At 36.3% G+C, this 24690-nt stretch overlaps 1 protein-coding gene across 1 annotated transcript in view; it reads right to left on the reverse strand.

The window, feature by feature from the left end:
* The window catches only part of CD151 (CD151 molecule (Raph blood group)), a 33091-nt gene that overhangs the window by 894 nt on the left and 7507 nt on the right, over positions 1-24690 (reverse strand). Inside the window, exons 2-7 of the mRNA XM_072421691.1 lie at positions 10423-10513; positions 9000-9191; positions 6445-6519; positions 2493-2597; positions 1228-1386; positions 100-186 (exon numbers count right to left, since the gene is read on the reverse strand). Of these exons, the coding sequence (XP_072277792.1) occupies positions 100-186; positions 1228-1386; positions 2493-2597; positions 6445-6519; positions 9000-9191; positions 10423-10506 (702 nt within the window). The 5' untranslated portion in view covers positions 10507-10513. The remainder of the gene's footprint in view (positions 1-99; positions 187-1227; positions 1387-2492; positions 2598-6444; positions 6520-8999; positions 9192-10422; positions 10514-24690) is intronic.

The following is a 24690-nucleotide window of genomic DNA, read 5'->3' on the forward strand; positions in this document are numbered from 1 at the left end:
TATCTGACCTTAACCAAAAGCCTACACCTACCAAGGAAGTATCAGAAATGTCAGTCACCAAAGAGACTTCTACTATTTAATCATTTCTTCACGTCTTACCTGTACAGAGGCAATACCTAAGCCTACTGCTCCAATAATAAGCAGATGAGAACGAATAAAGCTTTCCAGTTTAGTGATGCAGCCACCCTGTAATTAAAAGGAAAATATTAGTGTATATATAAATGTATCATCAAACATTTACTGACATTTGCTATACATTCACTGCATTAATAATATAGTGAATGTGATATCTGTAAGTGCTCAGACACTTATTACAGTTACAGTTATATTTCTTAATTTATTGCCATTCATATGGAAATGAAAACACAACCTATTGTGAAATTAAAACATGGCAGGAGTACATTTTATAAGTATAAAATATAATAATATAGCTATAAAACATCGAAGAAGAGACATCTGGAACAGGCAGGAAATATTTAATGAATATTAGGTATAATTTTGGTGATTATTTTTTACAAGATGTATAAGGTTCGAATAAAAAGCACAGTGTAATAGTCTGTCCTTGGAAATTACAATCTAAATAAGATGAATATATAGATGAATGCCTCTCTAACAAATGGTTAAGAAATCTTTTGGCTTACAAATGCACAAAAAATCATTTAAATTATAATAAGTTCTGTTACTTTAAAGTTTAAATATAATTTTATAATAAATATTTTAGTAGATTTTATCTTTTTTGATAAATTATTTTTTAGGACATTGTTTATTTTGTGATAGGATCCTAACTATGCTTGTCACAAAGGCTTATCTATTCCAGGGAATGGGTAAGAATTTGCAGCTACAGATGACCATACTGTAACAGTACCATATGCCTTAGTGTGGGTAGACATTTAGAGATATCTAAACCTAAATTAACATTTTGTTTTCTCTCCTGCTCAGTGACATAACAGGTAAGGGCATCTAAAGGATGGGTAGTTTTTCTTTGTTTTGTTTTTTGTATCCATGTTTTATCAGAGATTCAAACTGTCTGGCAGACAATAAAAAGTACTACCAGGTTGGATGGCACAACCCAATTGTTTATAGAAAATGAAAAGTCTCTGTATGACAACTGAGGCCAACTGATACAATTTTTTCAGCAATATTATGAATAGGTTTTTTAGCAATTTGAACTAGAATTAAAGTATCTCTCTATACTGAGGACACATACATTTTATAGCCACAACTTACCTCCACCTTGTAGATATTTGAAGGGTGGTCTCGCATTCCACAGTTAGGAGTCACAGTCTTGCAGCAGCTGTCTGGAACCAAACGCCTGTCAGCCTCTGGAGACCTAATCCAAACACTCTCCTTCCAGTCCTGGGAATTATTGCTTCCACAGCACTTAAACTATATAAAAAGAAAGCAAATCATGGTATAAGACATGAATGAATAAAAAGAAAAAAAAAAAAAAAGAAAAAAAGAGTTTTCCCAGAATAAAGCCAGAGCACTTAAATCATATAAAAAGAAAGCCAATTATGGTATGGGACATGAATAAAAAAAATAAAAAAACAAGAGTTTTCCCAGAATACTCTGGGGAAAGCCAGCGCACTTAAACTATATATAAAGAAAGCCAATGATGGTATAAGACATGAATAAATAAAAATAAAAAACAAAAGTTTTCCGATTAGTTTAAGATTTTTGCTCTCCCATTTGGGTTTTTTTATCACTCAATTTTTTTTTATTATGTTTTATGGGTAGTTTATTTGTTTTATACACTCAAAGGATAGGAAATGGTCTTTGTTTAGTGAAAGGAATTATGCTACACAGAACGGTTAATGTTACCATTATCTGTACATGTACAATGTCATTGGTATTGTATGGAACTTATCGCAATTACATGTATTGTTCTTGTTCTGTATTGTATTCTGTTTCCCTCCTTATTTCTGTGGATTTATAAAAATGTGTATTTGTTAATTGTTTTTTTATAAACATTTTTCAAAAATCAATAAAAAATTTTGAACATAAAACAAGAGTTTTCCTAGAATAAAGCCAGCGCACTTAAACTTTATATAAAGAAAGCCAATGATGGTATAAGACATGAATAAATAAACATAAAAAACAAGAGTTTTCCGATTAGTTTAAGATTTTTGCTCTCCCATTTGGATTTTTTTATCACTCAATTTTTTTTAAATAATGTTTTAGTAGTAAAAGTGAAAGGAATTATGCTACGCAGAACGGTTACAATTACCATTATCTATACATGTACAATGTCATTGTTATTGTATGGAACATATCGCAATTACATGTATTGTTTTTCTGTTTCCCTCCTTTATTCTGTGGATTTATAAAAATGTGTATTTGTTAATTGTTTTTTTTATAAACATTTTCCAAAAATCAATAAAAAATATTGAACATAAAACAGGAGTTTTCTCAGAATAAAGCCAGAACACTCTAATCTTCTAAATACCCAAGTCCTTAGTAGTGCATCACGAGAGAAGAGAATACACCCTTACCTCTTGTTGTAGTTTGTCCACAGCATTAGTCACTTTCTCCTCTCCTGGCTGTTTATACTTCTGGGTCATGGTTTCCTTTAAGCTTTGCTTCAGTTCATCATTGATCTGTAAAGACAAAATGCAGACAGTTCAGGTTAATTTAGAACCTCTCAGCTTATAGCAGCCAATATTTTATCACAGCACATAAAGTCCTCATAAACTCTCCTCTTGGCACGGCCAATACTATATTATTTGTTTGCCAAGACTATTGCATATTTATTTATCTAATATGATAATATTACATCAGTACATAAACAATCCCTAAACATTCATACTACAAAGTCCTAGAAACCAATAAAAAAATTTGAAAGACGATCTTGGAATAATGTAGCCATCATTTGTAAATGCTACATTTATTGGTAGAGTGGAGGTTTAGGAAGATGTGGAATATAGGAAATAGGTCATGGGATGGAGCCAATCAGGAAGGAAGATTTGTTACCTGTGAGCAGAACGGAGCACACTGCGGCATGGAAGGAAAGACAGGGACACAGCAAGAATTACGCACAAGTATATTAACACATACATACACGGCATGCAAGAGTGGAAGGGAAGGGAGAAAGAAACCCAGTAAAATTGGATAGGCAATATTGCAACTACAACCTTACACAGAGACGATATTTTGTACAATAAAATCTTGGTCAGATGAAGCTCCTGCTAAAAGTTACATACTAGTGCTCATAAAAAGAGAGAAAAATAAAGAACTGATCACAAAACAATTCAGCTCGACCTAGTATTTTAAAAGTGATAGCTTGATTTTCATTGCTTGCAAAAGGCATCATATGGCTTTCTTTCTATAATAAGGTTCTTTGCTTAAATGGCTTCTAAAAGCACCCAAAGACATTGAATACGTGTCTCAGAAGTAGTGTAGCGCCAAGGAAATAGCAATTAGACAGGATAGAAATCCTCGCCTGATTGCAACTTCCTTCCTCCTTGAGTAGAGGTCTGCTGCTCACCTCTCCACCACTTCTGTATATGCCTAATACGAGCAATTGTACATATAAATACAAAACAAGACTGTAACAAGCTATACCTATAATAATTTTAATAAACACACAAGATCAAGCATATGTGAAATCTCTATTTAGTAACTAGGGCCTAGAACTGCCTTAACTGAAAATAACCCTGCCAAAATGTTTCTGTAGATGCAGATTACATCTGTGCATATATAATATTTACTTGCCCAATCATGTACACAGAACTGCTTCAGATTGTGCACATTTTTTTTCAACGTTCCTAAATGAGCTGTAAACTCTAAATTTTTACTGAAGCATTTGAATGGAACTAAAGTCAGAATTGATTTGATCTTTTTTTCTGAGAACCCTGTTGCAAAAAAAGACAAGCAAAAGAAGCCTATACAAGTATATTGGGCTTGACATATTCAAGCTTTCCAAGGCTGGAGAGGATACACTTTCAGCAGTGAAGCTGGGTGATCCAGCAAACCTGGAATGGATCTGGTCCAGGATTGAAAACAAATAGCAAATTTTAGGAAATCGTTTCCAGGTTTGCTGGATCACTCAGCTTCACTGCTGAAAGTGTATCCTCTCCAGCCTTGGAGAGTTAAATAAATCAGGCCCATTGTCTTCACATCTTTTTATAGTTCTATTCTTTGCTTCTTGTTTGAGGACTGCATGGCACGTCTGTACACTAATCACAGTAGGATTAGTAAATTATCTGATCTAATGTGAACTGCTCATAGCTCCAGTCTTTGTAACTTATTTTGAAATGTTTTAAGTCGCATACACACGTGCAATAATAGTCGTTGGAAAGTATCTTTCACGATCCTTTCCAACGACTAGCACTGCACGATGCATGAATGAGTGTTGTACATACAGCACCGTTCTGCGCTATGCAGAGGGGAGGGGGAGAACCACGGAGCAGCACCCTGCTGCGCGCTCTCCCCCTTACCTTGCATTAGGATCGTTAGTCGTCCATCGTCCGTGGATCCGCCAGGACGGTCGTTTGGACGATGGACGACTGGCGCTGTACACACGCCAGATTCTCGCCCAATATCGTCCCTGAGCCGAATATCAGGCAAGAACTGTTGGAAGTGTGTACGTAGCTTTACAGTTTTATATGCTTTCAGAAGTCTTCAAAATAATTTCATTATTCTAGATTGCAAAGTAACCAAATTATGAGCGGATAGGTCATGCCAACCAAACTTGTGGGCTAATCAACTCCTACTACCTTGTTTTCATGATGTTACAGTTCTACATATATTTTTTTGTGAATTACATTGATTGTTTAAACCCTTTGTTTAATAAGGGTACAGCAATATAGAACATATGTACGTGTAAAATATCACTGTCTTTATTGTGACAGATAATGACACAGCAGCTGCCTGACCACTGAAGGGACCTCTGCATGTGTGGTATTGCACATATATTTTTTTTTAAGTACTTGAAATGAATTTGGCAGATTTAAACTAACAGATCAATTGGGCTTTTAGGAGTAAATCTCAATAAACATTTATAATATGACACCCACCTCCAAATTCCTGCCAGGTGTGGGTGGAGTGCAGTCTGCAGTGTGCAGGGAGAACGCCAAGCTCTACATAATTACTGACTTACTGTGCATGAACATGCAGCCACATGTGCCATGTACTTATTAAATAAAACTAAATTAGACTTTTACTGCCCTTGGGGTGTCTGGAGCTAACAATGAGACTTTCTATTAAATGAAGGATTACAGTGATTACTAAAGTATTCAGTATAACCTATGGACACACAGTACCACTGTAAGACTATTTCGAATTTACAACACAACCTTTAAAATGTTATTCTTTCTAGTTTTTTAAAAAGACAATCTGAAAGGATAACACTTTGAGACGCAATGGGTCTGATTTATTAAAGCTCTCCAAGGCTGGAGAGGATACACTTTTATCAGTGAAGCTGGGTGATCCAGCAAACCTGGAATGGATCTGATCCAGGATTCAAAACATTTGCTAACAAATAAATTACTTTAAGAAATCTATTCCAGGTTTGCTGGATTGCCCAACTTCACTGATGAAAGTGTATTCTCACCAGCCTTAGAGAGGTTTATTAAATCAGTCCTAAAGCCTCAACTGAAGGTAAATAAAGATATCATCACACTCCTATTTGTATAACTTCATGTGCCAGGTTCCGGAAAGGATAACAAGTGGTAGAGAAATCTAATCTTCTGAAATGAACACATACCATCATTTTATAAAAAAATAATTTAAATTGGTTAAATACATTCCTGGTGTATGAAAACAAAAGAGGTAAAAACAAAGCCAACACATGTCAATGAACCCTAAGGTGTCTTAGGCTATGTATAGATGCAGGATAACTGCCACTAGAGATGAATGATTATGATCACCTCAGGTGAAAGTCTAGCAGGCCTCGTTTCATTTATTGTTCCATCCTTGCAGATCAAATAATAATCAAGCAGAGACAACTGTTGTACTTTCTTATGAAGGACACAGTGGAGTGCCATTCGCTAGTTCTCCCCCTCTTGTCCCCATAGAACTGAATAGTGTTGTATGTACAGCGCTCATTCTTTCTACTGTCACATGAATCAATGAATGAATGGGTTTTTTGGGGGCATTTTTCTTTGCTACGTATGTATCAAGAAGTAATGTTGTCACCCAAGACTTGACACTTTTCTCTCTGCATTATAAGAGGAGTCTGTAGTTTACAAAAGATAGCTGTAATAGCTGATAACATTTGACATATAAATTAAAGGCATGTGAAATATAAAGGAATGATAAGCTACACTACATTATTTTTCTTGTATTGCCTCCAGATATTCTTTATGTTTTCCTCTGTTTGTAAACGGATACAACATCCTATCAATCCTATCAACAAAGGAAGTAACAAAGTCACTAATTGTTCAGTAATACAATAAGACTGAAAACTTTTTTGTTTGTATCTCTAGCTTAAAGCAATCCACCTACCTGTTGGTAGTATATGTAAGCCAAGATTCCAGCCAAGATCTCCAGGATGAATATACACAACAGCAGGATGAAATACTGAAAGCAGAAGGAAAATAAACTTAGAATGAACTGTGATTCCAATCAAAAATGACTGCTAATATATAGGCAAAGGTACTACATTAACCCTAAAACTCTTATTGCAAGCATACACTTTGAGATGATCTAGTTTTTTTTCTATCTCAAATACAATAATAATGCAATCTGAACCTTCTAATTGACTTGCTATTTAAATGCAAAATTAATAGGTATTATAATATTCTTTACCGTAATTTTATTGAAATATAGAATATGGCACAAGAAGTAGTTATATGAATGTAGTTATATGAATGTCATTATAATGCTTCTAAATAGAATCTCTTTGATCTATGTGACATTTATGTCCAATCGGTTGGAAACAACACACATTGTACAGATATAGAGATATAGAGTCTAATTTAATAAAGCTCTCCAAGGCTAGAGAGGATACACTTTCATCAGTGAAGCTGGGTGATCCAGCAAACTTGAAATGGATTCATTTAATATCATTTGCTATTTGCTAGCAAATGTTTTGAGTCCTGGACCAGATCCATTTCAGGTTTGTTGGATCACCCAGGTTCACTGATGAAAGTGTATCCTTTCCAGTCTTGGAGAGCTTTATTAAATCAGGCTCAATATATACTTAGCTTTAGAGATATAGGGCCTGATTTAATAAAGCTCTCCAAGGCTGGAGAGGATACAATTTCAGCAGTGAAGCTGAGCGATCCAACAAACCTGGAATGGATTTCTTAAAAGTAATTTGCTATTTGTTAACAAATGTTTTCAATCTTTTCAGCTTCACTGCTGAAAGTGTATCCTCTCCTGCCTTAAAGAGCTTTAATAAATTATGCCCAATGTATACCTAGCTAAAAAATGTCTAAGTGTGTATTATTGTGTAAGGAATGTCAAAGGTCACAGATTTCAGTGTTACCAGCAGGTGGCACTGTGTTTGGCTTTTTCCTGGAATCCAGGAGGAGAGATAAATGGTTGGGAGGAGAGATCCCAACTCACATTCCTGACATTGCACCAGCATTACTGGGACCTGCCCAGAAGAGACTAAGACAAACACACTCCTCTAGATGTACACCTAGGTAAACAACTGCTGTCCAGGCAGATCGCCGTGTCATAGCAACACACATTTTAGTTTAATTTGTGATGGTTGTATAGCTCCATGGACACAGGAATGCCAATGTCTATAATTCCTTAGGAAAACTTGTGGTTCAGGCAATATACACTGCATTTACACCTATATTGTGATCCTGACTGATGTCTTGAACTATACCAGTGAGTTTCCTATGTAAACCCTAAACTTTTGGTTAGTTCCTAAGTCTTGGGGACAGAAAGAAGGGGAGTTACGCCGGATTTGGCATCTTTGGCATTTTTATTAAAACGTTTACCCTTACTGGTGCTGCAAACCATATGCCTATAGTAAGGAGTGAAGGGAAGCTAAGCTTTATATATTTTACATGACTGTCAGAAGTGGTGTGCAGAGGAGGGCTGGCTCAAAGGAATACAACGTTTGTGTGTCATTAGTTTTCTTGGTATTTTTTTTATTATTTATATAACTATATATAATATAATTAATATAACTATATATATATAATTATATATAATTAATGAAATATATATCTGATGCAAACATCATTACTTGTAATGCAAGTCCCTCAAAATAAGTTTAAGAATATATTTTTGCTCTTGACTTTCAAACCCATTTTAAAACCAATTTGAAACAGTGTGTCTTTGGGCATCAAAGAAAATGTTAACTTTACTCAAACACAGCGAACAAACTCAAACACAGGGTTAGAGTTACTCTGAAACTCTGAAAGTGAATAATTGAGATATAAGTCATGCATCAACCTTTTCAGATAATACTGAAACTATTCCAGAGCCTATAAAATATGTCAAATACAAAAAATGCTATAGTCCTGATAAGCAGATGTGCAGGAAGTGAGATGAAATCTCCGTTATAAGTCAAGTATCCCTAAAACAAAACTCAACTAAAACTAACTACAACTAAATGTCAACTACATTAACGTGTTTTTCTTTTCTTACTATTTATGTCCCCATTGGACAGATTTTGTGTTACTTTGTGTCCCAGTGAGAGAGATCAGAAGACTGAAGGTGACAGAACATCAAAAAGGAAATGGTGGAATGAAAAAGATATAAACCAAAGGGAGGATTTAAGCCTTCCACATTAAATATGAAACAAACATGGGAACACAACTATTATAAACAATAAATGAACGATTCAGTACAGGATGTTGTATTTTAGAGATATTGTCATTAGTGTTTGCTGCTTTCACCACCTCTTAGATTGTAAGCTCTTCGGGGCAGGGTCCTCTCCTCCTCCTGTGTCACTGTCTGTATCTGTCTGTCATTTGCAACCCCTATTTAATGTACAGCGCTGTGTAATATACTGGCGCTATATAAATTCTGCTTAGTAATAATAATAAAAATATTATTAATAAATACACAATAAATGTTAAAATGAGTAAACTTACAACTTTCAGCAGGCTCTTCCTCTCCTTGAATGTTGCACAGCAGCCAAGGATGCCAGTTACCATTACAATGGCACCTGCAACCACGAGGATGTAAGCTGTGGCAGCATAGGTGTTTGAGGGTAGCAGGCTGATGTAGTCACTTTTCTGAACCAGCGTCCAAATTCCTACGGCCATTACAGCGAGACCAGCCAACTGTAAACAGAAGAGGAAACATATAAAACATGAGGAAACTGGGTTCTGGATATTTTACTTCTGATCAGTTATGGAGAGATGGAGATAAGGTTTAAAATAAATATCAATATTAGATGAAATGGAACCAGATTGATTACACAGTGCTGTCATTTGAGCATACTCAATGTTAAGACTAGCCTTTGCCTCACCCAATGGTTCTGATTTAATAAAGCTCTCCAAGGCTGGAGAAGATACAATTTTATCAGTGAAGATGGGTGATCAAGCAAACCTGGAATGGATTTCATCAAAGTCATTTGCTATTTGCTAGGAAGTGTTTCGAATCCTGGACTTGATCCATTCCAGGTTTGCTTGATCACTCAGCTTCACTGATGAAAGTGTATCCTCTCCAGCCTTGGAAAGCTTAATAAATCAGGCCCAATGTCTTCAGTGGTCACATGACAAATCCTATAAATAGAAGTAGGAAATAGAGCCTTTAAATAAGAAGGGGCAGTGTTCCTGGAAGGATTGGTGTGGTCCAATCTATAGCCTAAGCCTAGGATGCAGTGAAGCACTTCAGGGATACAGAAATCTGTGGAAATTTAACCTGTAACTTTGTATTGTGGTCTTACAAAAGACAATAATGGCAAACACTTTTCACAAGCAAGACCATTAGGAAAGTTTGCAATACATTTCGGGCTGCATTTTTAAAAATGTGGAAAGTATAGTTCAGTTGTAGTAAAACCATTATCAAAGTACTGAAACTATAAATAACCACATTACACTAAAAACTGCAATATATTGCATAAAGCATGGACGCTTTGCTTTTCCATATTAACACTGAAAATAAACAACAAACACAATAAATAAGAAAAATCACACCTATATGAAATCACATGATTAATCAACGTTTATAATTACACAACCTATAACTGCCTGTGTGCACACTGTCCAAGATTGTGTACCGCAAACTTATAATTATCCAAATGTACAAGTTATCTACATGACTGTACAAAGCCAGGAGGCAAGAAGATTGCTGGCAAAAAATGTCAGTATTCTTTCCAGAATTTTTTTAACCTGGGTGGTAGTGAAGAAGGTGGGTGCAAGCCCCTGATTGTGACCCAACTTTTTCGTAACCACCCAGGTGGTTACTGAAAAGTGCTGGGTGGTGCGCCCGGGTAAAAGGTCCTGGAGAGAATACTACAATTTTGTATCTAGTTAGGTGATTTTTAATAAATGTGTCCTAACAACTCACCCAGAAAAAAAAGTTGAAAGTGAAGAGGAGATACTTCAGACATATCGTCCCACAGGTCTCTTTTTTCTCATTGTATTCTCCCATGTTGATTCTGAAATACAAATCAAACACATTGTTATCTACAGGAAAGTGACAATATATAGAGCACATATCTGCAAAATTTACAGGTATCTCATTGCATCAACCAATAGCTGAAATAGGTTTTATTATAATAATACTTCCATTTACTAATACTACTACTTACGATTTATATTAAACCAAAAAAATTAACCACACTTTATAGGGTCCAATGTCATGTCAATAAATGTCCCTGGGAGAAGCACACAATCTGATGCCCCTACTGTAGTCTAATGCAGGGGTCGGTAAACTCCGGCCTTTAGGCCAGATACGACCTAGCCGGTAGTTCCTTCCGGCCTAATGACCCCTGGTCGATTGGGCCTAATGCCAGCCAGATCGGCCAGGGGGCGTTAAGAACTACCGGAGCCGCCTCCTTGCTGTTGCTCCCCTATTTACCGTGGCTGGCGTTGACGGCCAGCGAGGTAAATATGGAAGGCTCCCTGAAGGGAAATCCCTCTCCTCCGCATACGGAGGAGAGGGATTTCACTTAAGGGGGCATTTCCTGGTGGTGGCCATTAGGGCGGGACTCAGACTACTGTGCTTTCACCCACCACTGATATGGCCTAGTGGCCATAAAAAGTTTGCCATCCCCTGGTCTAATGTCTCTAACAGTCTAGGGCTAATTTTGGGGTATGTTTTTGGATTGCGGAAGAAAACCACAAAACCATTGCCCAAAGTAAAGTCACACAAACACAAAAAGAATATCAAAACTTTATTAAACTAAAAAAATGAATTATTTTGAATGAACTCACAAATGATCAGTGACAAAACAAACCAATGATTTAAGTCAATAAAGCCATAGATTTCAAGGAATCCCTACAGATGAAGCATGATGCAGACCAAAAAATACAGTGACTATTTGAAAGTTTTAAACTTTTGTTAAATAAGAGGTACAATGGAAGGAACATGTAGCCTGGAGCTACAAACATTACAGACAATTAGTCAACATAGCCACTCCCAGAATAGTTTGTATCACAATACACCTTTAATCTGGATATAGTCAGACTTGGCAGAAACATGTTACTATATCTAACTAATGGACTGCTGCATGTGCAAACACTCTTCCTGTAGAATAGTTCCTATAACTTTGAAGGAATCATTCGTCATACTGAGTCATCGGTGAAACAATATTTCTCCTTCAATGACTCAGGCCACTCACCCGCCTCAGTCTATTTTATAAGGACACCCAAGCACAGAGCCAGACTTTTAATAAATAAAATGAATAACACAAAATGTGCAATAGGCCGATAGAGATACCATAGAAAATTTGAGCAGGCATCTTCACATTTGAATTATGTGACCCCATAACTATATGGATGCAGAATTCCGATCACCTTTTGTAATCCACCACAGTATTATACAGCTGCTATTAGGGAACAACTCTCAACTTGTTTTTAATAATATGATACAATGGAAACCTCTTGTCTCTTTGACATGACTAAGAAAACAAAACCTGGCTAATGCTACATCAAGCTGAACAATGGACAGGGGACATCAGGGGGAGAGAAACAAGAACAAGGTGGTCAGTGCTGCTGTAGTAAACCAGACAGATTGTGCTGAAATTAGAAAAATTCTATTCCATGCATCATTAATTCCACAATAAAGCCGGTACAGAAAAAGGGAAGCAAAAGGGGAAATAGATAATTAATATTTTTATTATCCTGTCAAAGCAGCCAAAACAAAAACTTCTTTGGTCTTCTATTGATAGCTCATTTTTACACTCTTATTTCCAAACAAACTAATCTGCCATCATTAGAGAACAAGTAAAGGGTGTCAGAGAAAAGAATGTTTACCCCCCAATCTAAATTCTCCCTTTTACTAAAACCTCTTAAAGGTAAATAGTAGTTGTATGATTCAACCATAAATATATATAAGCCCCAATTCTTCACACAGAACTTTTTCCATACCAATATAATACTGGGTACTAGGCTAGCACTAATTGTTTCCCATAAACCTCAGGGGATTATCACACATTTATTTACCCTGCTGTATACGAACCCTGCAAAATAAACCCTCACTAGATCACTGTAATTTACTGTACAATGGTTTGTATGATTGAGTATGTTGAGTTTTCTCCAACCATTCTGATCTGGCCCTATGTATGTCTATAGAATGGGATGCAAGGAAAGCAGATTTTTACTTTTTTTGTGCTCTAGTTTAACTATATATATATATATATATATATATGCTACCAATAACCAAAAAACATAGTTTGCAGTTGTGTTATAAAATCCTGAAATAAAAGGTTAGTCCTAAAACCTTCACTACTTCCAACCATTCCATAACCCTCCTCCCATTATGTGATACTTCCCCCACCTCCTAGATTGTAAGCTCTTCAGGGCAGGGTCCTCTCCTCCTCCTGTGTCACCGTCTGTATCTGTCTGTCATTGGCAAACCCTATTTCATTTACAGCACTGCGTAATATGTTGGGGCTATATAAATACTGTTTATAATAATAATAATAATAATAATATGGCAGAGTAACAATCACACAGGTAAATGACAAAAGGCAGGAATGAATGTTACTAAAACATCATTATCTTTAGTCCTAGCTGTATTGGTTCTACCTAAGCATGTTATTGCATTCTTGTGTGTTTTATAGTTTAAAATGTGTGTTTACATTCAAATTGGTTGTGATGTAAGCAAAAAACTATAAAGAAATATATAAAATAGAAAGAAATGTCCATCTAAAACAGTGTTAAAAGTAGACCGCATTTTCTTCAGATGAACCACAATGTACAAACAAAAGCAGGAAAGTGGGAGGATGGCGTGTGAGGGGGAGATAAAGAGACTGACTGGAATAAGATTCTCAAGACACAAATTAATACTTTTCATTTTGATCCAGAAAATGACTGCCTAACCATTTACAGTGGGCAGAGGAGGGTATTTAACTCGAGCTTTGTGGGATGATGAAAAGAAGTCATTGTCATGTTAAAGAATATGTAAACCTAATCAGTGAAATCTCAGAAGCTTAGTTTACATGTCAATGGAATTTAAGAACTCAACAAGTAGTAAATCCCTAACACAATGATCAAAGATTGTCCACTGTCACCATCAAGAAGCCCATCTTGAATAATGTCATACAGCCATCATTAAAGTTCTTGCACATAGGTAGAAGTTGCAGGGGCTGCAGGACATCAAAAGCACTGCCATGCATTCGAAAAAAATTCAATATAATACTGGGTACTAGGCTAGCACTAATTGTTTCCCATAAACCTCAGGGGATTATCACACATTTATTTACCCTGCTGTATACGAACCCTGCAAAATAAACCCTCACTAGATCACTGTAATTTACTGTACAATGGTTTGTATGATTGAGTATGTTGAGTTTTCTCCAACCATTCTGATCTGGCCCTATGTATGTCTATAGAATGGGATGCAAGGAAAGCAGATTTTTACTTTTTTTGTGCTCTAGTTTAACTATATATATATATATATATATATATGCTACCAATAACCAAAAAACATAGTTTGCAGTTGTGTTATAAAATCCTGAAATAAAAGGTTAGTCCTAAAACCTTCACTACTTCCCACCATTCCAAAACCCTCCTCCCATTATGTGATACTTCCCCCACCTCCTAGATTGTAAGCTCTTCAGGGCAGGGTCCTCTCCTCCTCCTGTGTCACCGTCTGTATCTGTCTGTCATTGGCAAACCCTATTTCATTTACAGCACTGCGTAATATGTTGGGGCTATATAAATACTGTTTATAATAATAATAATAATAATAATATGGCAGAGTAACAATCACACAGGTAAATGACAAAAGGCAGGAATGAATGTTACTAAAACATCATTATCTTTAGTCCTAGCTGTATTGGTTCTACCTAAGCATGTTATTGCATTCTTGTGTGTTTTATAGTTTAAAATGTGTGTTTACATTCAAATTGGTTGTGATGTAAGCAAAAAACTATAAAGAAATATATAAAATAGAAAGAAATGTCCATCTAAAACAGTGTTAAAAGTAGACCGCATTTTCTTCAGATGAACCACAATGTACAAACAAAAGCAGGAAAGTGGGAGGATGGCGTGTGAGGGGGAGATAAAGAGACTGACTGGAATAAGATTCTCAAGACACAAATTAATACTTTTCATTTTGATCCAGAAAATGACTGCCTAACCATTTACAGTGGGCAGAGGAGGGTATTTAACTCCAGCTTTGTGGGATGATGAAAAGAAGTCATTGTCATGTTAAAGAATATGTAAACCTAATCAGTGAAATCTCAGAAGCTTAGTTTACATGTCAATGGAATTTAAGAACTCAACAAGTAGTAAATCCCAAACACAATGATCAAAGATTGTCCACTGTCACCATCAAGAAGCCCATCTTGAATAATGTCATACAGCCATCATTAAAGTTCTTGCACATAGGTAGAAGTTGCAGGGGCTGCAGGACATCAAAAGCACTGCCATGCATTCGAAAAAAATTAAATTGACTTAGGTTTATGAGACATAGGGCCTTCTTTAAGGCTAAAGAAGATACACTTTCATCAGTGAAGCTGGGTGATCCACCAAACCTGGAAGGGATCAGGTCCGGGATTCAAAATATTTGGTAGCAAATAGCTAATGCCTTTTCCATTCCAGGTTTGCTGGATAACCCAGCTTCACTGTGGAAAATGTATCCTCTCCAGCCTTGGAGAGCTTTAACAAATCAAGACCATAATGTCTAAGCAAGCTAAATGTTAGGTTTTCACCTAAATGGCACTGATATTAACCCCTTTAATGTCCTAGGCTTCTATATAAAAACTTGGGATTGTATGATGTATAATGTCTTCATTCAACTAACCTAATGAGATACTCCAGGTCAACAAAGCTAAAATGCATTGCAATGCATATATCTGCTGCGGGGTCCTTTACAGACATAGATTTGCTGCCTTACCCAGGACATCTGCAGACTGACACTGCACAGGGCTATACAATGGGGGTGATTTATTAGGAAATATGGCTGCTCACTTACCAGGGTGATATATTACCTTTCAATCACAGAGATTATATTACTATACTATATACACTATACAAATTTTATCCACACTATACAAAAAAAACACCAAATACCTTTCAAGCAAACGTGTTCAACCTATGTGAACAATGCAGCTATTTTTTATTTCTGATTTAGGTACGGATCATAAAGTTAAAGCTAAAATAACCTGAAAGTATGGAGTACTTGAGTGGTTTTAATTTTATGCTCTTAGATGGACACGGTCTTTCCTATTTGCACGGGTGGTTAAAGGGTTAATATTGTCACATAATCTATGTCCCTCCTCCCCTCCATTCCTGACATTTAATGCCACCAAGAAACACAGGGAATTTCTAGTGGGTGTGAACATTCCTGTAGGAGTGACACTGGCTCTGCTTGTTCTAGTAGCTGGCAGGAAAAGCAATGAAGGCACAGGTTACATACAGTAAGAGACTGGAAATACAAAGAGGACTTAGTACATCTAAAAGACACAGCACTCCATTATTAAGGGGGCAACTTGGAACACAGAACAGTACTCAAGAAAAAACACACCTAAAAATCACATCTAACCACAAAAACACCCTAAATGAAGGGGTATACTATAATAAAATTACCATAAACCCAATAGTTTATAAACAAAAACTTCTATACTAGCATTCGCCTTTAAATCTAACTCTACAGAGAACGCACTTTTTATATGCCATAGGGCCCTTTAAAAAAAAGAAGGCCATACCGTTAGACCATATATTTTACTATGTGACAGGTACACATTACTTACGCACTGTAATACTGTAATACCAAAACAAATGAGGCAAAAGGATACAGCTTGTTCTAAGTTCTTTGCATTTAATTAATGAAAAAGTTGGAGCGGAACTATAACTGATTTTGAATCAATTTTCATTATTTTCTTCAAAATCTTGTCTCCTAAATTATAAGCTCTTTGGGGCAGGGCCCTCCTTTCCTCCTGTGCCCCTGTCTGTATGTGTCTGTCATTTGCAACCCCTATTTAATGTACAACTCTGCGTAATATGTTGGCGCTATATAAATCCTGTTTATTAATAATAATAATAAAAAATCAAACTTATTACAAGGAAGGTGTAAAGGACAGGAGTACAGGAGTGGAAAGCTTTCATATTATAAACCAACACTCTCTGCTTGTTTTTTTCTTTCCTTGGTGAATGGACAAGTTAAGACAACACAATTTCTGCCAGAGGGTTGGGTGGGTTTACCTACCCTCAGATCATTTTAGGTATGTACCTAAAAACGTAATCAACACAATACAACACCAAGTCAATTATTCTTCTGAGAATTCATTCTGTCCAGTTAAGAAGCATGTGGATTGTAAATCTGTTCAACAAAACAATTATGTAGGACCTACTGGAACAGATTAACTAAAATCAAGTGCTTTGGCAGGCCTTCACCCTATGTTTTATGACATATTTTGCTAATCAAACAAAAATGTGACTGTGGAGCCAACTGGGGAGATCATACAGAACACTGGTATGGAGCCAGACTTAAGAGCTCTGTATCTTCCAAACACACACCTTTTTATTTCAGTTTACTCCCACTTCCTTTGATGATCTTGTACAGAAAAGTGTTTTCTCAAACAGGTTATAAAAGTGTGACAGCCCTGCAGAAAAATCCTGACTATATCCGTCTGCTCTCCTATGATTCTGACACCCAACACGCCATGACAAGGCACAGAAATAATACCGAGTCTGGCGTCAGGATTGTTTTTAGAAAGTATGTGACTGGGAAATATGTTTCGATGCCCTTTAATCATCAAGCTTTTAAAAAAAAAAAAAAAAAAAGACTTAACCCTTGCATGTTGTAATAAAGGAATCTATGAAATACCACTCGCACCTAAAACTATAACATACACACACATTATATGAAACTTAATAAAATATTTTTTTTAGTTTAAGAACAATATACACCTTAGTAGACAGTTCCCGCTTCCTCTTATCCCCTTGTTTCTAACCGTGATACACATATGCAGATCCTAAAGGAAAAGTTCACTTTCTTGCTTTCACATTTACATTCTGGTGAATTCTGGTAAACTATGTTATGTGCTGCATTAGGCAGGACATTTGTTTAAAGATCCGGCATAGAATGGATACACTATGAAAAACTGTGAACAAATAAGTTTTTTGAGCTGTAGTGTATCATAACATAATGAATTACTGTGAGATAAGATTATGATGCGATTTAAAAAGAATAGCACATTAAAGCAGAAATGTGTATATAGTATGCTTTACTGCATCCATCCAGAAGAATTATGTCCTTATTTATAGGAATGAATGGGCAAGCCGAGGGCATGCACCTGGAAGACAGTGATGTTTGGATCTAGTTCTTATGGGACCACTTGGCTTCAGATTTTAATATTCTGGAATATGGAAAATCTGGGCTGAAGGGTTTTTCCCCTATAGGATGCACCTAGCCTCAGAGTACTTGGAAGTGTATATATTACTACTACAGTATTACATACAATATTCATTGATCCTAAACTGTATCTGAACCCAAAAAACAAAAATTGTATCAATTGCAGCATTATCTATATTGAAGTCATTAGAATAATGGTAATGCTCTGAATAATGCCCTTCTTGTCTCTGGGTGACTACTCCCCATTGAATCTATGGAAGGAACCATGGTTAACATAAAAGCTTTAAAAATGTCTTTATCTCAATTATCTCTATTACATGGTGAGTAGATAGGACTGGCAGTATACAAAACCTGGGATCTAAAAAAATGTCTTTTTAGCTCACAGGGAGTGACAAAGACAATGCATTCCTCTTAAGCCGCATACACACGTGCAATTCTTGTCGTTGGAAAGGATCTTTCACAATCCTTTCCAACGATAAGAACCGCATGATGCATGAACGAGTGGTGTACATACAGAACCGTTCTGCTCTATGGAGAGGGGAGGGGAAGAACGATGGAGGGGCACCCTGCTGCGCACTCTACCCCTTCCCTTGCATTAGGATCGCTCGTCGTTCATGGGACGATGCATTAGGATCGCTCGTCGTTCATGGGACGATGCATTAGGATCGCTCGTCGTTCATCGGACGATGAATGACGCGGGCTGTACACACGCCAGATTCTCGCCCCAGAAAAATTTGCCGTGTGTACGTAGCTATAGATTGTCAGCTCTTTTGGGAAGGATCTTCTCCTCCTCCTGTTTCATTGTTTCCATCTGTCTGCATTTACAAACCCTAGTTTACAGATCTGTAATATGTTGGTGCTTTATAAATACAGGTAATTGTTATTAATAATTCCCTACTTTTCTGTGCATTGTGCAGCCCACTCAAATAAAAAAATAGCCCTAACACATCACAAAACAGCCTTTTTGTTTTCAAAATAACAAAGCACAGCTATAGTAGGAACCCACCTTAATGGACCCATCAAATAGGTCAACTATTTGCTAAAGCAATTTCACAATTGATTTTCCTCCCCTGGCAAGTGATACACTAAATTTGCTATCAATTAAAGGTACACACAATTAAACATGAACATTTTTCATCTGTTTAACAGGTCATTGTTGAAGGGATGGTTTAAATTTCATCCTCAAATTTATTTTCTACACCTTCAATTTCCAAATGACCTTCAGGCTAGTGTGTTCATGGCTTCCATTATATTTTTTCTTGCTTCTTTTTCCATTTTCAGCCACGCTAGAGAATAAGTAGAGAAGACACACAGAATAGAAGTAATCTCACTACACAGCAGTGTGAGAATCCTGCCAGGTCAGGTTGGATTATATTCATCTCTTTTCAATGTTAGCCCATTTGCATTGTCAAATAGACCGTATTTGCAGGTCTCTGATTGACTTGTTGCCTGCAGTTATTCTGCAAAGGTTAATGGTTTGCACATCTGTTGGGCAGTGATTTGCTACAGAGCTGCCCCTTATTTGTACACAAACAGTAGAAATTCTTCTGACTTACATCTAATAGGGATCAGATCTTCCCCCATCAGACCCTGTGGAAAGCAAGGTATGTGAAGAATAATATTTATTCCTAATCTAAAGTACACACAAGAGATGATTACTGTGCAATAATACATTCTCTTATGTAGCACAAGCTTTAGGTGAGGTGTATTTTGCTTATATAGTGTCTTCTCTGGATCCCCCTTCAACATTCTAATACAATTATCTGATTTAATTAGCTATAGTACCATGATCATTAGGTCTTTGTGATTTTCTTTGAAACACAGATTAGGATTGGAAGTATATTAGGACTACATGCTCCTGTTCTCTATATAGCATGGGGGGAGGTGTTCTGTACACTACAGAGAAACCTAGGATCTGTAGAGGGGCAGAGTACAAAAAAAGTTATCTGCTCAGGACATTTCTAATAGGATCAGTGGTTAAGTTTTTCTTTTGCACTATGTACATGACTCTCAGAACAGGCAAAGCCCATGCCTTGAATTTAACCATTTATTATTAAACAGGATTTATATAGCGCCAACATTATACGCAGCGCTGTACATTAAATAGGAGTTGCAAATGACAGAAAACAGACAGTGACACAAGAGGGCCCTGCCCCGAAGAGCTTACAATCTAGGAGATGGGGGAAGTAACACACAATAGGAGGGGAGATATGTAGTGGTGGGAAGTTTCAAAAGACAGAAGAACATGGGTAGGCAAGTTTGAAAATCATGTTGTTAATATTTATAAAATATACAATATATAGATAATCAGTTAAGGTAATCACATATTAAAATAAATGTAAAGGCTGCCATTCCAAAAATGCTAGCTTGTTGGCCACCTCTGGCTGCAAAACATTCTAAACCAATGTTCCAAACTAAGGGTCCAGATCAGAGTCAAAGTCAAAACCACTGAGATCCTTGAACTTGTTTCTAGTCAGTGACACAAAGTTTTGGGACAGTAATAGGACCAGTATTTTACAAGGGGAGGATTCAGCAATGGGAGCCTCCATAGTTCTTCAGTACAGGTTCCCTTTTCCAATGTTTGGTGGGTAAGGGGTATATATCCATATTCAAAACTGGATGCTGACTGTGATCCATTGTTTTAACATCTTCCTTATAACTGGATTTATTAATTTGCTAATTCTCATCCAACAAGTGTTCAGTGAATCTACTGAAAATTATTTTAATTGGAAGTAAATCTACAGCAGTTTACAATAAAACTGGTTTGACCATGACATGCACTAAACATCATAATGCATGTTTCAAGATGCCTTCTCTGGCTGAAATATTGTATTGTCTGATTACTGTAGACACAGGAAAGTACAGCAGAACTGTATTACATTCTATTAGTTCTTGGTTACTGCATCAATACTTTTAATGGAAATCTCTTCCCCCAACTTGATATCAAACCAGGCTGGAAACTAGTAAAAATGCCTGGAGCAGCTATAAAACAACCACGACGAAGGTAAGGGGCCTTTAAGTTCAAAGAATTTTGGTTCACCATAATATATTTTAAACTGCAAATAAAAAAAAGACATCATGCTTGAGAAAGAGTTTTGTGTTTGGCACAAAATGTCAACATGTTTGATAAAGAACTTGTATTTTCAACTCTGTGCAATCTTTTTCAGATTACAATAGACCTATAGAAGAGCTATAATGTTTTAAATGATAGATATACAAGGCTACTGTGTACTGCCCAATGTTCCATGTTTCATAATGACAAAAAAAGAGAGAAAGTTTCTATGGGCAACAAATCTTTCACCCAAGGTGCCTGATAGTCAAGCAGGTCAAGTAAGGACTGTATCTTTGCCAAATAAAAGTAGGGACCTTGGTCTTGCTTTAATAAAGCTTTCCATGACAGGAGAGGATACACTTTATTCAGTAATACTGGGTGATCCAGCAAACCTGGAACATATTTCTTCAAAGCCATTTGCTAGCAAAAGTTTTGAATCCTGGACCAGATCCATTCCAAGTTTGCTGGATCACCCAGTTTCACTGATGAAAGTGTATTGGAGCGCTTTAATAAATCAGGCCCAATCCACTTTTTACCTTGCAAAGATACAGTCTATACTAGACCTGCTTGACTGCATACTCTCCAGATTACACAAAGCTGAGTACACATACACATTAGTGTAAAAATTCACCAATGCAGCGGCAGAATAAAGAAAAGCATGGAAATCCGACAATGAAACAAAGAAAAAAAGGAAATGGAGGTGAAAAGTGGGAATAAAGCCCTTTCTCTAGAATGAAGGCACAAGGCAGATGGAAACATGTTGTGTGGCAGAGGCAGAGCTGGCTGGAAATCAAAATGGAAATAAGAAGATGAGAAATTGTGGATAACAAAACACACAATATGTCTTTGTGCTGTGCTGACATACCCACCGTGACAGAGAAAGTAGGTGCAGGTATGGGCCTGTCAGTGTCTTGCCGTTTTTCATGTGAACAAGACCTTTCATACGACATTTTGAAAATATGTTATTATCTAATTCATCTGTGCTTAGTGAAGAATGAAGAGGGCACAAGTCACAGGCTTACAAAATAAATATTCAGTAATCCTGAAAAAAAAGAAAACTTAATGCAAGCAACCTATCTATTGGTTAAAGAGCTGCAATGTATTACATTTGGGATTATATAAATGTGGGATATACTTTAATGGTGCCAAAGAACATTTTCTTACTATAAAGTGTACTACTACAATGACAGAAGTCTAGTAGTGGAACGGGATAAAAGATTCATTCCCCCTTTCTACCCCACCAGAGGTGCATTAAATTATTAGGAGCAACACATTGCCCTTAACACAAAATCCAAGTCCATGCATGTACCATTCAACGAACATGTTTTCCTTACCAAGGGAATTACTTTGTTAATTGTAACCTTCAGTTTTCATGTATTATGGCAGATACAATAAAAAAGCAACAAAACACTAAAGTAACATTTATCCTGATAAAATTCCACTTTCACTCAGCCAAGCTAACAAGTACTATGCCAACCATATACCTCAATATTCTCTACTAACTCATGATGGTGACCCTAAACATGTCTAAAATGACATAATTACAAATCCAGACAAACAGACCTTAGTTAACTAAAGATTTCAGCAATGTATTTTCTCTGTGTTGAGTATATGTATATACATATATAATATATATATGTATATTGTATTTATGCTGTTCATTAGTTTCATTGGAAGCCAAACAGCTTTCAACATTAGAAGATTAGAATTGTTCTGCTTTCATAGTACAGCATCTTGCTTTTTATGGATTATTCCGAGCGCACTCTTAATCCAAACATAATATTGGATCATGGATCAGGGTAATGTGTTGACTTAACAATATAGCTGCCAAACCTTACTGTAAATTATTCTTCACTGTGTAGGTAATTCTTTAAAATTTTTACATTTTTTTTAGATAAATTCGTGTTTTTTTCAGCAACCCATTTGCAAACAGTTTTCTAAAAAAAATTTGGCAGTCATGTGTCCGATATGCACATAGTTTCTCAAAGTCAATATATCACAAGACAATAGGGTAGGTATACAGTAAGGATAAAGACACAACACACATCTTTTAATTAAGTCAGCAGTGGAAGCCCCAGGTATTTTTAATTTCTTGACATGTTTTTAAAATTAATAAAGATGGGGAAATATCTATGCATAAATATATTTCCCTCTAGACTTACACTATACTCTCATCATCCTTGTATACTGCACTACGCCTGCATTCCTACACAAATCTGTCTCAAAGCTGCTTAGAAATATCTTGCTGTCAAACGGAAATTATACATGTCCCCCATGGTGAGTGTTCTTACAGCTATGCAGAAGCAAAATCTATAAAATAAATTCATAAACACAGTGGGGTTAATTTATTATTTTAGGCTGCTAAATGAATATTTTACTTAGTTTAATGAATACAGTCAAAATTCACTTTGCAAAGAATACCCAATATCATGCAAGGAAATCTGAACAAAATGGATTTCTGTTTGCATGTGAATGAATAGGTGAAGTCAGCAGAGCTTCAACACATTCACTAAATAATTAAAAGATTCACTGCAAGGAGATTTTTCACATTGGTAAGGGAACAGTATGTATTCCTTTAGTAAATCAACCTCAATGTTTCAGGAGTCTAAACTCTATCCATTAGAAAAATGGAAATTTCTTGCTGTTCACAATATTCCAGAAACATATACAAACATAAAATATATTTTTGCCAATGCAATAGGCTCAATTCACAAAGCAAACATACTAGGATACAGATTTACATTTTAAAAAAGTTAGTTTTACAGCAAATGCCAGAGAGATCTTAAAGTTAAACTCAAATGGCTAAAATAAAGTTTTTTTCTTATTGTTCAAAGTTATTGAATTGGGCCGAACGCCCTAACATATAAAAGAGTACAGTGGTAGAAATGAGGCTTTATCACACTATTGTATGAAATGATCGGTATGTGAATTTTTTGTTACATTACCTTATGATGGCTCCAATGCTCGGACTGCCTAGGGAGAACAATGTTCTACCATTTCTGGATGGTTACAAGCCAATTTACCGGCTGGAGGATTTTCCCCTGTGCATTTCCACCAGTTTACTATTGGTTGTTTACAGAACAAATTCAGGGGCATACAAAAGATTTCCTTCTTAGAAGAAAACCGGTGTCTTTGCAAGGGATTATGGAAATGTGTTCTGTTTATTCTGAATTGTTGTACAAACTCCCAATCCATCCATTCTGGGAGGTAAAGTTTGAGGATAGTCTTGGTTTCATCTATTTTGGCAATGAACATTTTGTTTTCATACTTTAGAGGCTTCAAGGAGCTCTATGGAAAATTTTTATATTTTTAATTATCTCTTAATTTGTAGACTATAATGACTCACACATGTTCGTGATTCACTCCTAATCTCCAAAAAAAAAATCTTTAAAAAAAAATTACCCAATACTGCAGACTTGCCAGTTGTGATGCTCTCGTGACCATCCGAGCCCATGCCTTATAAAACGGTCTTCAATTGGTGCCAACAATGTATGTATGGGCACCACAGCTGTTCCCATACTTGTGGTCTGCCAGTTTTCCAGGCTATGCCTGATGATATGTGTTGGGTAATATGCAATACAAGAAACCAACAGCAACACCGCTGATATCACAGCTAGGGAAGACTGTGGTAACAAAGTTCCTCCCAAGAATCGCAGTGGTAAATAGGCAATAGGCCATGGGAGCATTTCACTATGGCTGGCAACCAAACAGAGCAGTATTTCTCAACCTTTTTACCATTTAAATAATTTTCAGGTCTT

The sequence above is a fragment of the Pyxicephalus adspersus genome, chromosome 9 (genome assembly GCF_032062135.1).
Source record: "Pyxicephalus adspersus chromosome 9, UCB_Pads_2.0, whole genome shotgun sequence".
Lineage (NCBI taxonomy): Eukaryota > Metazoa > Chordata > Amphibia > Anura > Pyxicephalidae > Pyxicephalus > Pyxicephalus adspersus.